At 43.1% G+C, this 16,135-nt stretch overlaps 1 protein-coding gene across 1 annotated transcript; it reads left to right on the top strand.

The window, feature by feature from the left end:
- Positions 1 to 873: 873 nt before the first annotated feature.
- Positions 874 to 15,794, top strand: LOC138361625 (suppressor of Mek1-like). Its single transcript, XM_069320854.1, has 5 exons — positions 874 to 997; positions 4,170 to 4,517; positions 9,348 to 9,695; positions 14,463 to 14,810; positions 15,553 to 15,794. The coding sequence occupies exons 1-5, from the start codon at positions 874 to 876 to the stop codon at positions 15,792 to 15,794; spliced, it is 1,410 nt and encodes a 469-aa protein (XP_069176955.1).
- Positions 15,795 to 16,135: the final 341 nt, after the last annotated feature.

Below are 16,135 nucleotides of genomic sequence, written 5' to 3'. Positions count from 1 at the left end.
TGTTTTACCGAAATCCACCTATAAAAACATCTGAAGATCATGGCAGAGACCATTATCAATTGCCTACAGATGATGAAGAACGCCTCACAACAATAGACTCAAGAAATCACTTGTGTAATAATGGACAAGATCCTGCAGCAGACCTCAGTTACACAAGAAACAGAATGAGACAAGACAGAGCACAAGAGGACAAACAACGCGACATGGACATACAGACAACCAACAACAGTCGGGTAGTCAAGACACCAGACGATAAAAATCCACAAAAACAACTGCAAGAAGTAGTGGCAACTCAAGATCAACGGAATCATTCAACACAAGAGACAGACAATAAACTTAAGTCAGTGAACCATCACTTGGCCAAGTCCCAAGTCCAAACTGGATTGGTAACTGAAAATTTAAAAAACTCTTCACAAGTCAGCGTCTTTCCTTGTGTAGCTTCTGGGGTTCAATGGCCCCTCAGCCCGCCGGTTAGTCGTATGGTCAAAAAAGGCTTTTGGACGCGGCTGCTCGCAGCCTGACGTATGAATCCGGTAATTCTTGGAGGTGTTTGTCAAGGAGGTGTGTTTGTGTAGCGGGAGTGTGTCAACTTTTAAGCGGTCCCAATAATTAAGATGACTTATAGAGCGCATTCTGAAGTAGAGTTGAAGTAGAACTTCTGGTTGCAATTCTTTTAACCATGTCGTAGCTCAGTCGATTAGGGCAGCGTCTGGGATGCTCTCGGACGTAGGTTCGAACCCTCGTTACGGCCCATATGTATTTGTTCATTTGAGGCATCACGCTATTGTCATTTCTGTGTGTAATGAAGTAAGGGCGAAGAGGTAGACCGGCCTATTGACAGAGCTCGAGTGCATGGGGTAATTGCGTAAAATCATGGTTTGTGTCTCGGAGAGGCTGCAGGATCCAAGTAAAGTCAGAAGAACTTCTGGATGCAATTCTGTTAACCTTGTTGTAACTCAGTCGATTAAGGCAGTGTATGGGATGCTCTCGGACATAGGTTCGAACCCTCGTCACTGCCTTTGTGGATTTGTTCATGCAGGAAATTCTGTAGTTAGTTGGAGACTCTCAAACGGGTGTTCAACTTTACAAACAGAAATGCTAGCCATTCAAAATGCTTTGGAACATACTCTTGCTGAACACAGACAACATGTTATACATACAGATTCGAGAACTGCCACTGAAACCTTCCAACAAGAACACATACGTGATAACATCCATCTGACCACAAACGTCATAGCATTAATGCAAAGATTCAAAAGTCAAGGCCGTCGGGTACTTATCAACTTGGTTCCAAGTCATGTGGGATTAATAGGGAAGGATATTGTACACAAAGTTTCAGAACTTGCAACTAAGAGAAGAAATATACACATTTACATTTCACAGAGTCCATCACGATTTAAGTGAGTACAGTTAATTTAAATAGAGTAATGCAGAAGATGTACAGTGACCACAACAAAGCAGCAGCAACATCAGGATCTGCGGTTTTGTGCAAGAATTCAACTAACTAGGAACCGCTTATTTTGATAAAAGGAAGCCTTTTATCAAAATACACAAAACATAAGTACACTTGTATAGCATCAAGCTTCGATACCCATGTGCATAGGAAATAGTCATACAGGTTCCAGAAGTTGGGAGGAAATGTCAGCACTGTGGAGAAATGCCCGACACACACCACTGAAACATTATCTAACACAGTGCAGTCACAAACCCAATATGATAACTATGATTCAACAGAGCAGAAGAAGTTGTCAAACACATGCAGCATATTCATACTGAAACGAACATACAAGTCATAAATACTCATACTCTGCCTAAATAAAAGAGAAACAAAAACAAGTAACACATAGTGGGCCAGCCAGAGGCTTAAGGCCTATGCCAGAATAACACTGAAACAAATAAAAATAAAAATGTGTTAGTCTACTGTACTTTGAAGAGTAGGTGTTAGTTTATTGAGCTTTGAAGGGCAGGTGTAAGTCTACCGAGCTTTGCAGGGCAGGTGTTAGTCTACTGTGCTTTGAAAGTCAGGTGTTAGTCTACTGTGCTTTGAAGGTCAGATGTTCGTCTACCGAGCTTTGAAGGTCAGGTATTAGTGTACTGTGCTTTGCAGGGCAGGTATTAGTCAACTGTGCTTTGCAGGGCAAGTGTTAGTCTACTGTGCTTTGAAGGTCATGTGACATTATACTATGCTTTGAAGGTCAGGTCTTAGTCTACTGTGCTTTGAAGGTCAGGTGCTAGTCTACTGTGCTTTGAAGGTCAGGTGCTAGTCTACTGTGCTATGAAGGTCAGGTGCTAGTCTACTGTGCTCTGAAGGTCAGGTGCTAGTCTACTGTGCTTTGAAGATTAGATGCTAGTCTACTGTGCTCTGAAGGTCAGGTGCTAGTCTACTGTGCTTTGAAGGTCAGGTGCTAGTGTACTGTGCTTTGAAGGTCAGGTGCTAGTGTACTGTGCTCTGAAGGTCAGGTGCTAGTCTATTGTGCTCTGAAGGATAGGTGCCAGTCTACTGTGCTTTGAAGGTCAGGTGCTAGGGTGCTGTGCTCTGAAGGTCAGGTGCTAGTCTACTGTGCTTTGAAGGTGAGGTATTAGTGTACTGTGCTTTGAAGGTCAGGTATTAGTGTACTGTGCTCTGAAGGTCAGGAGTTAGTATACTGTGCTTTGAAGGTCAGGTGTTAGTCTACTGTACTTTGAAAGTCAGGTGTTAATGTACTGTGCTCTGAAGGTCAGGTATTAGTCTACTTGCTTTGAAGGGCAATTGTAAATCTACGGTGCTTTGCAGGTCAGATGCAAGTCTACTGTGCTTTAAGGTCAGGTGTTAGTCTTCTAAGCTTAGAAGATCAGGTGTTAATCTTATAAACCTTGAAGGTCAGAAGTGAGCCAACTGTGCTCTGAAGGACAAGTGTTTCTCTACTAAACTTTGAGGGTCAAGTGAGAGAAAACTGTACTGTGAAAAACTGTGAAAACACACACACACACACACACACACACACACACACACACACACACACACACACACACACACACACACACACACACACACACACACACACACACACACACACACACACAACGCGAACAAGGGACACGTTCCTTGGACGCGAACAAGGGGACACAGGTGGAAACTGAGTACCCACATGAGCCACAGAGACGTTAGAAGGAACTTTTTCAGTGTCAGGTTAGTTAACGGATGGAATGCATTAGGCAGTGATGTGGTGGAGGCTGACTCCATACACAGTTTTAAATGTAGATATGATAGAGCCCACTAGGCTCAGGAATCTGTACACCAGTTGATTGACAGTTGAGAGGCGGGACCAAAGAGCCAAAGCTCAACCCCCGCAAGCACAAATAGGTGAGTACACACACACACACACACACACACAGGAGGTATCACAGGAAAAGTAAAATAAACACAAATAAGTCATAAATGAAAATCAAACACTCTAACATTGGAAAAATTATTGAAATGGAAATAATTTTCTTTTTCTTTTACAGAATTCTTCAAAATTTTCATGATCATTTAATCATGGTGGTGGTTCTGGACCTAGACGACCGGGGGAAGACCATCATTGGAACCAGGGACCTATGGCGTTTTAAGACAATCAGATTGGCTAAAACGCGGATCCTCCTTTTTGTTCTGTTAATAGCACCCTGCTGTTCCTGAGAGAGAAACAAACATTATTCTAATCTTACAGTAAACAATAATTATGTAAGTCTCGATTTAAAAAATCTTGCCCAAACGTTCATGATTGTTTTTTAAGTGTACTAAGTAAGATAAGTGTCTTGCTTCACTATCATAAAACACAAGTCTTATATGTGGCATTTTGGGAGAAGCCGGAGTACAGTACTGTATACGTCTGGTGGTTGGGGGGGGGGGAGGTTGCTGTGATACAACCCCATGTAATTCCAGAGAAGACGGGCACGTATACAACCCTTACAGTCACAATTATATTTTATTTAATTATAAAGCAAGTGTGTGAGGATGGGTGGAGCGGACATGCAATACAGGACCAGTGTGAGATGTGGGAGGGCAAGACACAGTCCAGAAGGCAAGTGTGAGACATGGGAGGAACAGCAATCACTTTCGGAATCAACACAGCAAATTTACTGTTTTACCGAAATCCACCTATAAAAACATCCTGAAGATCATGGCAGAGACCATTATCAATTGCCTACAGATGATGAAGAACGCCTCACAACAATAGACTCAAGAAATCACTTGTGTAATAATGGACAAGATCCTGCAGCAGACCTCAGTTACACAAGAAACAGAATGAGACAAGACAGAGCACAAGAGGACAAACAACGCGACATGGACATACAGACAACCAACAACAGTCGGGTAGTCAAGACACCAGACCATAAAAATCCACAAAAACAACTGCAAGAAGTAGTGGCAACTCAAGATCAACGGAATCATTCAACACAAGAGACAGACAATAAACTTAAGTCAGTGAACCATCACTTGGCCAAGTCCCAAGTCCAAACTGGATTGGTATCTGACAAATTTAAAAAACTCTTCACAAGTCAGCGTCTTTCCTTGTGTAGCTTCTGGGGTTCAATGGCCCCTCAGCCAGCCGGTTAGTCGTATGGTCAAAAAAGGCTTTTGGACGCGGCTGCTCGCAGCCTGACATATGAATCCGGTAATTCTTGGAGGTGTTTGTCAAGGAGGTGTGTTTGTGTAGCGGGAGTGTGTCAACTTTTAAGCGGTCCCAATAATTAAGATGACATAGAACGCATTCTGAAGTAGTTGAAGTAGAACTTCTGGTTGCAATTCTTTTAACCATGTCGTAGCTCAGTCGATTAGGGCAGCGTCTGGGATGCTCTCGGACGTAGGTTCGAACCCTCGTTACGGCCCATATGTATTTGTTCATTTGAGGCATCACGCTATTGTCATTTCTGTGTGTAATGAAGTAAGGGCGAAGAGGTAGAACGGCCTATTGACAGAGCTCGAGTGCATGGGGTAATTGCGTAAAATCATGGTTTGTGTCTCGGAGAGGCTGCAGGATCCAAGTAAAGTCAGAAGAACTTCTGGATGCAATTCTGTTAACCTTGTTGTAACTCAGTCGATTAAGGCAGTGTATGGGATGCTCTCGGACATAGGTTCGAACCCTCGTCACTGCCTTTGTGGATTTGTTCATGCAGGAAATTCTGTAGTTAGTTGGAGACTCTCAAACGGGTGTTCAACTTTACAAACAGAATGCTAGCCATTCAAAATGCTTTGGAACATACTCTTGCTGAACACAGACAACATGTTATACATACAGATTCGAGAACTGCCACTGAAACCTTCCAACAAGAACACATACGTGATAACATCCATCTGACCACAAACGTCATAGCATTAATGCAAAGATTCAAAAGTCAAGGCCGTCGGGTACTTATCAACTTGGTTCCAAGTCATGTGGGATTAATAGGGAAGGATATTGTACACAAAGTTTCAGAACTTGCAACTAAGAGAAGAAATATACACATTTACATTTCACAGAGTCCATCACGATTTAAGTGAGTACAGTTAATTTAAATAGAGTAATGCAGAAGATGTACAGTGACCACAACAAAGCAGCAGCAACATCAGGATCTGCGGTTTTGTGCAAGAATTCAACTAACTAGGAACCGCTTATTTTGATAAAAGGAAGCCTTTTATCAAAATACACAAAACATAAGTACACTTATATAGCATCAAGCTTCGATACCCATGTGCATAGGAAATAGTCATACAGGTTCCAGAAGTTGGGAGGAAATGTCAGCACTGTGGAGAAATGCCCGACACACACCACTGAAACATTATCTAACACAGTGCAGTCACAAACCCAATATGATAACTATGATTCAACAGAGCAGAAGAAGTTGTCAAACACATGCAGCATATTCATACTGAAACGAACATACAAGTCATAAATACTCATACTCTGCCTAAATAAAAGAGAAACAAAAACAAGTAACACATAGTGGGCCAGCCAGAGGCTTAAGGCCTATGCCAGAATAACACTGAAACAAATAAAAATAAAAATGTGTTAGTCTACTGTACTTTGAAGAGTAGGTGTTAGTTTATTGAGCTTTGAAGGGCAGGTGTAAGTCTACCGAGCTTTGCAGGGCAGGTGTTAGTCTACTGTGCTTTGAAAGTCAGGTGTTAGTCTACTGTGCTTTGAAGGTCAGATGTTCGTCTACCGAGCTTTGAAGGTCAGGTATTAGTGTACTGTGCTTTGCAGGGCAGGTATTAGTCAACTGTGCTTTGCAGGGCAAGTGTTAGTCTACTGTGCTTTGAAGGTCATGTGATATTATACTATGCTTTGAAGGTCAGGTCTTAGTCTACTGTGCTTTGAAGGTCAGGTGCTAGTCTACTGTGCTTTGAAGGTCAGGTGCTAGTCTACTGTGCTATGAAGGTCAGGTGCTAGTCTACTGTGCTCTGAAGGTCAGGTGCTAGTCTACTGTGCTTTAAAGATTAGATGCTAGTCTACTGTGCTCTGAAGGTCAGGTGCTAGTCTACTGTGCTTTGAAGGTCAGGTGCTAGTGTACTGTGCTTTGAAGGTCAGGTGCTAGTGTACTGTGCTCTGAAGGTCAGGTGCTAGTCTATTGTGCTCTGAAGGATAGGTGCCAGTCTACTGTGCTTTGAAGGTCAGGTGCTAGGGTGCTGTGCTCTGAAGGTCAGGTGCTAGTCTACTGTGCTTTGAAGGTGAGGTATTAGTGTACTGTGCTTTGAAGGTCAGGTATTAGTGTACTGTGCTCTGAAGGTCAGGAGTTAGTATACTGTGCTTTGAAGGTCAGGTGTTAGTCTACTGTGCTTTGAAAGTCAGGTGTTAATGTACTGTGCTCTGAAGGTCAGGTATTAGTCTACTGTGCTTTGAAGGGCAATTGTAAATCTACGGTGCTTTGCAGGTCAGATGCAAGTCTACTGTGCTTTAAGGTCAGGTGTTAGTCTTCTAAGCTTCGAAGATCAGGTGTTAATCTTATAAACCTTGAAGGTCAGAAGTGAGCCAACTGTGCTCTGAAGGACAAGTGTTTCTCTACTAAACTTTGAGGGTCAAGTGAGAGAAAACTGTACTATGAAAAACTGTGAAAACACACACACACACACACACACACACACACACACACACACACACACACACACACACACACACACACACACACACACACACACACACAGAGGGAAGGTACTCCGGTGGATAGAGGAATACCTAAGCAACAGGAGACAACGAGTCTGTGTGAGGGGTGAGGTCTCAGATTGGCGAGACGTCACAAGTGGAGTCCCGCAGGGGTCAGTCCTTGGACCTATACTGTTTCTGGTATATGTAAATGATCTCCCAGAGGGTATAGATTCGTTCCTCTCAATGTTTGCCGACGATGCAAAAATTATGAGGAGGATTGAAACAGAGGATGATAGTAGGAGGCTACAAGATGACCTGGATAGACTGAGTGAATGGTCCAACAAATGGCTGTTGAAGTTCAACCCGAGTAAATGCAAAGTAATGAAACTAGGCAGTGGAAACAGGAGGCCAGGCACAGGATACAGAATAGGAGATGAAGTACTTAATGAAACAGACAGAGAGAAAGATCTAGGAGTTGATATCACACCAAACCTGTCTCCTGAAGCCCACATAAAGAGAATAACGTCTGCGGCATATGCGAGGCTGGCTAACATCAGAACGGCGTTCAGGAACCTGTGTAAGGAATCATTCAGAATCTTGTACACCACATATGTAAGACCAATCCTGGAGTATGCGGCCCCAGCATGGAGCCCGTACCTTGTCAAGCACAAGACGAAGCTGGAAAAAGTCCAAAGGTATGCTACTAGACTAGTCCCAGAACTAAGAGGCATGAGTTATGAGGAAAGGCTGCGGGAAATGCACCTCACGACACTGGAAGACAGAAGAGTAAGGGGGGACATGATCACAACCTACAAAATCCTCAGGGGAATCGACCGGGTAAACAAGGACGAACTTTTCAACACTGGTGGGACGCGAACAAGGGGACACAGGTGGAAGCTGAGTACCCAAATGAGCCACAGAGACGTTAGAAAGAACTTTTTCAGTGTCAGAGTAGTTAGCAAATGGAATGCATTAGGAAGTGATGTGGTGGAGGCTGACTCCATTCACAGTTTCAAATGTAGATATGATAGAGCCCAATAGGCTCAGGAATCTGTACACCAGTTGATTGACGGTTGAGAGGCGGGACCAAAGAGCCAGAGCTCAACCCCCGCAAGCACAATTAGGTAAGTACACACACACACACACACACACACACACACACAACGCGAACAAGGGACACGTTCCTTGGACGCGAACAAGGGGACACAGGTGGAAACTGAGTACCCACATGAGCCACAGAGACGTTAGAAGGAACTTTTTCAGTGTCAGGTTAGTTAACGGATGGAATGCATTAGGCAGTGATGTGGTGGAGGCTGACTCCATACACAGTTTTAAATGTAGATATGATAGAGCCCACTAGGCTCAGGAATCTGTACACCAGTTGATTGACAGTTGAGAGGCGGGACCAAAGAGCCAAAGCTCAACCCCCGCAAGCACAAATAGGTGAGTACACACACACACACACACAGGAGGTATCACAGGAAAAGTAAAATAAACACAAATAAGTCATAAATGAAAATCAAACACTCTAACATTGGAAAAATTATTGAAATGGAAATAATTTTATTTTTCTTTTACAGAATTCTTCAAAATTTTCATGATCATTTAATCATGGTGGTGGTTCTGGACCTAGACGACCGGGGGAAGACCATCATTGGAAACCAGGGACCTATGGCGTTTTAAGACAATCAGATTAGCTAAAACGCGGATCCTCCTTTTTGTTCTGTTAATAGCACCCTGCTGTTCCTGAGAGAGAAACAAACATTATTCTAATCTTACAGTAAACAATAATTATGTAAGTCTCGATTTAAAAAATCTTGCCCAAACGTTCATGATTGTTTTTTTAAGTGTACTAAGTAAGATAAGTGTCTTGCTTCACTATCATAAAACACAAGTCTTATATGTGGCATTTTGGGAGAAGCCGGAGTACAGTACTGTATACGTCTGGTGGTTGGAGGGGGGGGAGGTTGCTGTGATACAACCCCATGTAATTCCAGAGAAGACGGGCACGTATACAACCCTTACAGTCACAATTATATTTTATATAATTATAAAGCAAGTGTGTGAGGATGGGTGGAGCGGACATGCAATACAGGACCAGTGTGAGATGTGGGAGGGCAAGACACAGTCCAGAAGGCAAGTGTGAGACATGGGAGGAACAGCAATCACTTTCGGAATCAACACAGCAAATTTACTGTTTTACCGAAATCCACCTATAAAAACATCCTGAAGATCATGGCAGAGACCATTATCAATTGCCTACAGATGATGAAGAACGCCTCACAACAATAGACTCAAGAAATCACTTGTGTAATAATGGACAAGATCCTGCAGCAGACCTCAGTTACACAAGAAACAGAATGAGACAAGACAGAGCACAAGAGGACAAACAACGCGACATGGACATACAGACAACCAACAACAGTCGGGTAGTCAAGACACCAGACCATAAAAATCCACAAAAACAACTGCAAGAAGTAGTGGCAACTCAAGATCAACGGAATCATTCAACACAAGAGACAGACAATAAACTTAAGTCAGTGAACCATCACTTGGCCAAGTCCCAAGTCCAAACTGGATTGGTAACTGACAAATTTAAAAAACTCTTCACAAGTCAGCGTCTTTCCTTGTGTAGCTTCTGGGGTTCAATGGCCCCTCAGCCCGCCGGTTAGTCGTATGGTCAAAAAAGGCTTTTGGACGCGGCTGCTCGCAGCCTGACATATGAATCCGGTAATTCTTGGAGGTGTTTGTCAAGGAGGTGTGTTTGTGTAGCGGGAGTGTGTCAACTTTTAAGCGGTCCCAATAATTAAGATGACATAGAGCGCATTCTGAAGTAGTTGAAGTAGAACTTCTGGTTGCAATTCTTTTAACCATGTCGTAGCTCAGTCGATTAGGGCAGCGTCTGGGATGCTCTCGGACGTAGGTTCGAACCCTCGTTACGGCCCATATGTATTTGTTCATTTGAGGCATCACGCTATTGTCATTTCTGTGTGTAATGAAGTAAGGGCGAAGAGGTAGAACGGCCTATTGACAGAGCTCGAGTGCATGGGGTAATTGCGTAAAATCATGGTTTGTGTCTCGGAGAGGCTGCAGGATCCAAGTAAAGTCAGAAGAACTTCTGGATGCAATTCTGTTAACCTTGTTGTAACTCAGTCGATTAAGGCAGTGTATGGGATGCTCTCGGACATAGGTTCGAACCCTCGTCACTGCCTTTGTGGATTTGTTCATGCAGGAAATTCTGTAGTTAGTTGGAGACTCTCAAACGGGTGTTCAACTTTACAAACAGAAATGCTAGCCATTCAAAATGCTTTGGAACATACTCTTGCTGAACACAGACAACATGTTATACATACAGATTCGAGAACTGCCACTGAAACCTTCCAACAAGAACACATACGTGATAACATCCATCTGACCACAAACGTCATAGCATTAATGCAAAGATTCAAAAGTCAAGGCCGTCGGGTACTTATCAACTTGGTTCCAAGTCATGTGGGATTAATAGGGAAGGATATTGTACACAAAGTTTCAGAACTTGCAACTAAGAGAAGAAATATACACATTTACATTTCACAGAGTCCATCACGATTTAAGTGAGTACAGTTAATTTAAATAGAGTAATGCAGAAGATGTACAGTGACCACAACAAAGCAGCAGCAACATCAGGATCTGCGGTTTTGTGCAAGAATTCAACTAACTAGGAACCGCTTATTTTGATAAAAGGAAGCCTTTTATCAAAATACACAAAACATAAGTACACTTATATAGCATCAAGCTTCGATACCCATGTGCATAGGAAATAGTCATACAGGTTCCAGAAGTTGGGAGGAAATGTCAGCACTGTGGAGAAATGCCCGACACACACCACTGAAACATTATCTAACACAGTGCAGTCACAAACCCAATATGATAACTATGATTCAACAGAGCAGAAGAAGTTGTCAAACACATGCAGCATATTCATACTGAAACGAACATACAAGTCATAAATACTCATACTCTGCCTAAATAAAAGAGAAACAAAAACAAGTAACACATAGTGGGCCAGCCAGAGGCTTAAGGCCTATGCCAGAATAACACTGAAACAAATAAAAATAAAAATGTGTTAGTCTACTGTACTTTGAAGAGTAGGTGTTAGTTTATTGAGCTTTGAAGGGCAGGTGTAAGTCTACCGAGCTTTGCAGGGCAGGTGTTAGTCTACTGTGCTTTGAAAGTCAGGTGTTAGTCTACTGTGCTTTGAAGGTCAGATGTTCGTCTACCGAGCTTTGAAGGTCAGGTATTAGTGTACTGTGCTTTGCAGGGCAGGTATTAGTCAACTGTGCTTTGCAGGGCAAGTGTTAGTCTACTGTGCTTTGAAGGTCATGTGATATTATACTATGCTTTGAAGGTCAGGTCTTAGTCTACTGTGCTTTGAAGGTCAGGTGCTAGTCTACTGTGCTCTGAAGGTCAGGTGCTAGTCTACTGTGCTTTAAAGATTAGATGCTAGTCTACTGTGCTCTGAAGGTCAGGTGCTAGTCTACTGTGCTTTGAAGGTCAGGTGCTAGTGTACTGTGCTTTGAAGGTCAGGTGCTAGTGTACTGTGCTCTGAAGGTCAGGTGCTAGTCTATTGTGCTCTGAAGGATAGGTGCCAGTCTACTGTGCTTTGAAGGTCAGGTGCTAGGGTGCTGTGCTCTGAAGGTCAGGTGCTAGTCTACTGTGCTTTGAAGGTGAGGTATTAGTGTACTGTGCTTTGAAGGTCAGGTATTAGTGTACTGTGCTCTGAAGGTCAGGAGTTAGTATACTGTGCTTTGAAGGTCAGGTGTTAGTCTACTGTGCTTTGAAAGTCAGGTGTTAATGTACTGTGCTCTGAAGGTCAGGTATTAGTCTACTGTGCTTTGAAGGGCAATTGTAAATCTACGGTGCTTTGCAGGTCAGATGCAAGTCTACTGTGCTTTAAGGTCAGGTGTTAGTCTTCTAAGCTTCGAAGATCAGGTGTTAATCTTATAAACCTTGAAGGTCAGAAGTGAGCCAACTGTGCTCTGAAGGACAAGTGTTTCTCTACTAAACTTTGAGGGTCAAGTGAGAGAAAACTGTACTATGAAAAACTGTGAAAACACACACACACACACACACACACACACACAACACACACACACACACACACACACACACACACACACACACACACACACACAGAGGGAAGGTACTCCGGTGGATAGAGGAATACCTAAGCAACAGGAGACAACGAGTCTGTGTGAGGGGTGAGGTCTCAGATTGGCGAGACGTCACAAGTGGAGTCCCGCAGGGGTCAGTCCTTGGACCTATACTGTTTCTGGTATATGTAAATGATCTCCCAGAGGGTATAGATTCGTTCCTCTCAATGTTTGCCGACGATGCAAAAATTATGAGGAGGATTGAAACAGAGGATGATAGTAGGAGGCTACAAGATGACCTGGATAGACTGAGTGAATGGTCCAACAAATGGCTGTTGAAGTTCAACCCGAGTAAATGCAAAGTAATGAAACTAGGCAGTGGAAACAGGAGGCCAGGCACAGGATACAGAATAGGAGATGAAGTACTTAATGAAACAGACAGAGAGAAAGATCTAGGAGTTGATATCACACCAAACCTGTCTCCTGAAGCCCACATAAAGAGAATAACGTCTGCGGCATATGCGAGGCTGGCTAACATCAGAACGGCGTTCAGGAACCTGTGTAAGGAATCATTCAGAATCTTGTACACCACATATGTAAGACCAATCCTGGAGTATGCGGCCCCAGCATGGAGCCCGTACCTTGTCAAGCACAAGACGAAGCTGGAAAAAGTCCAAAGGTATGCTACTAGACTAGTCCCAGAACTAAGAGGCATGAGTTATGAGGAAAGGCTGCGGGAAATGCACCTCACGACACTGGAAGACAGAAGAGTAAGGGGGACATGATCACAACCTACAAAATCCTCAGGGAATCGACCGGGTAAACAAGGACGAACTTTTCAACACTGGTGGGACGCGAACAAGGGGACACAGGTGGAAGCTGAGTACCCAAATGAGCCACAGAGACGTTAGAAAGAACTTTTTCAGTGTCAGAGTAGTTAGCAAATGGAATGCATTAGGAAGTGATGTGGTGGAGGCTGACTCCATTCACAGTTTCAAATGTAGATATGATAGAGCCCAATAGGCTCAGGAATCTGTACACCAGTTGATTGACGGTTGAGAGGCGGGACCAAAGAGCCAGAGCTCAACCCCCGCAAGCACAATTAGGTAAGTACACACACACACACACACACACACACACACACAACGCGAACAAGGGACACGTTCCTTGGACGCGAACAAGGGGACACAGGTGGAAACTGAGTACCCACATGAGCCACAGAGACGTTAGAAGGAACTTTTTCAGTGTCAGGTTAGTTAACGGATGGAATGCATTAGGCAGTGATGTGGTGGAGGCTGACTCCATACACAGTTTTAAATGTAGATATGATAGAGCCCACTAGGCTCAGGAATCTGTACACCAGTTGATTGACAGTTGAGAGGCGGGACCAAAGAGCCAAAGCTCAACCCCCGCAAGCACAAATAGGTGAGTACACACACACACACACACAGGAGGTATCACAGGAAAAGTAAAATAAACACAAATAAGTCATAAATGAAAATCAAACACTCTAACATTGGAAAAATTATTGAAATGGAAATAATTTTATTTTTCTTTTACAGAATTCTTCAAAATTTTCATGATCATTTAATCATGGTGGTGGTTCTGGACCTAGACGACCGGGGGAAGACCATCATTGGAAACCAGGGACCTATGGCGTTTTAAGACAATCAGATTAGCTAAAACGCGGATCCTCCTTTTTGTTCTGTTAATAGCACCCTGCTGTTCCTGAGAGAGAAACAAACATTATTCTAATCTTACAGTAAACAATAATTATGTAAGTCTCGATTTAAAAAATCTTGCCCAAACGTTCATGATTGTTTTTTTAAGTGTACTAAGTAAGATAAGTGTCTTGCTTCACTATCATAAAACACAAGTCTTATATGTGGCATTTTGGGAGAAGCCGGAGTACAGTACTGTATACGTCTGGTGGTTGGAGGGGGGGGGAGGTTGCTGTGATACAACCCCATGTAATTCCAGAGAAGACGGGCACGTATACAACCCTTACAGTCACAATTATATTTTATATAATTATAAAGCAAGTGTGTGAGGATGGGTGGAGCGGACATGCAATACAGGACCAGTGTGAGATGTGGGAGGGCAAGACACAGTCCAGAAGGCAAGTGTGAGACATGGGAGGAACAGCAATCACTTTCGGAATCAACACAGCAAATTTACTGTTTTACCGAAATCCACCTATAAAAACATCCTGAAGATCATGGCAGAGACCATTATCAATTGCCTACAGATGATGAAGAACGCCTCACAACAATAGACTCAAGAAATCACTTGTGTAATAATGGACAAGATCCTGCAGCAGACCTCAGTTACACAAGAAACAGAATGAGACAAGACAGAGCACAAGAGGACAAACAACGCGACATGGACATACAGACAACCAACAACAGTCGGGTAGTCAAGACACCAGACCATAAAAATCCACAAAAACAACTGCAAGAAGTAGTGGCAACTCAAGATCAACGGAATCATTCAACACAAGAGACAGACAATAAACTTAAGTCAGTGAACCATCACTTGGCCAAGTCCCAAGTCCAAACTGGATTGGTAACTGACAAATTTAAAAAACTCTTCACAAGTCAGCGTCTTTCCTTGTGTAGCTTCTGGGGTTCAATGGCCCCTCAGCCCGCCGGTTAGTCGTATGGTCAAAAAAGGCTTTTGGACGCGGCTGCTCGCAGCCTGACATATGAATCCGGTAATTCTTGGAGGTGTTTGTCAAGGAGGTGTGTTTGTGTAGCGGGAGTGTGTCAACTTTTAAGCGGTCCCAATAATTAAGATGACATAGAGCGCATTCTGAAGTAGTTGAAGTAGAACTTCTGGTTGCAATTCTTTTAACCATGTCGTAGCTCAGTCGATTAGGGCAGCGTCTGGGATGCTCTCGGACGTAGGTTCGAACCCTCGTTACGGCCCATATGTATTTGTTCATTTGAGGCATCACGCTATTGTCATTTCTGTGTGTAATGAAGTAAGGGCGAAGAGGTAGAACGGCCTATTGACAGAGCTCGAGTGCATGGGGTAATTGCGTAAAATCATGGTTTGTGTCTCGGAGAGGCTGCAGGATCCAAGTAAAGTCAGAAGAACTTCTGGATGCAATTCTGTTAACCTTGTTGTAACTCAGTCGATTAAGGCAGTGTATGGGATGCTCTCGGACATAGGTTCGAACCCTCGTCACTGCCTTTGTGGATTTGTTCATGCAGGAAATTCTGTAGTTAGTTGGAGACTCTCAAACGGGTGTTCAACTTTACAAACAGAAATGCTAGCCATTCAAAATGCTTTGGAACATACTCTTGCTGAACACAGACAACATGTTATACATACAGATTCGAGAACTGCCACTGAAACCTTCCAACAAGAACACATACGTGATAACATCCATCTGACCACAAACGTCATAGCATTAATGCAAAGATTCAAAAGTCAAGGCCGTCGGGTACTTATCAACTTGGTTCCAAGTCATGTGAGATTAATAGGGAAGGATATTGTACACAAAGTTTCAGAACTTGCAACCAAGAGAAGAAATATAGACATTTACATTTCACAGAGTCCGTCACGATTTAAGTGAGTACAATTAATTTAAATAGAGTAATGCAGAAGATGTACAGTGACCACAACAAAGCAGCAGCAACATCAGGTTCTGCGGTTTTGTGCAAGAATTCAACTAACTAGGAACCGCTTATTTTGATAAAAGGAAGCCTTTTATCAAAAAACACAAAACATAAGTACACTTATATAGCATCAAGCTTCGATACCCATGTGCATAGGAAATAGGCATACAGGTTCCAGAAGTTGGGAGGAAATGTCAGCACTGTGGAGAAATGCCCGACACACACCACATGGCTTTGAAGGTCAGGTCTTAGTCTACAGTGCTTTGAAGGTCAGGTGCTAGTCTACTGTACTTTGAAG

Source organism: Procambarus clarkii, chromosome 8, assembly GCF_040958095.1.
Source record: "Procambarus clarkii isolate CNS0578487 chromosome 8, FALCON_Pclarkii_2.0, whole genome shotgun sequence".
NCBI classification, from domain to species: Eukaryota; Metazoa; Arthropoda; class Malacostraca; order Decapoda; family Cambaridae; genus Procambarus; species Procambarus clarkii.
This window is presented reverse-complemented; position numbering and strand designations above follow the sequence as displayed.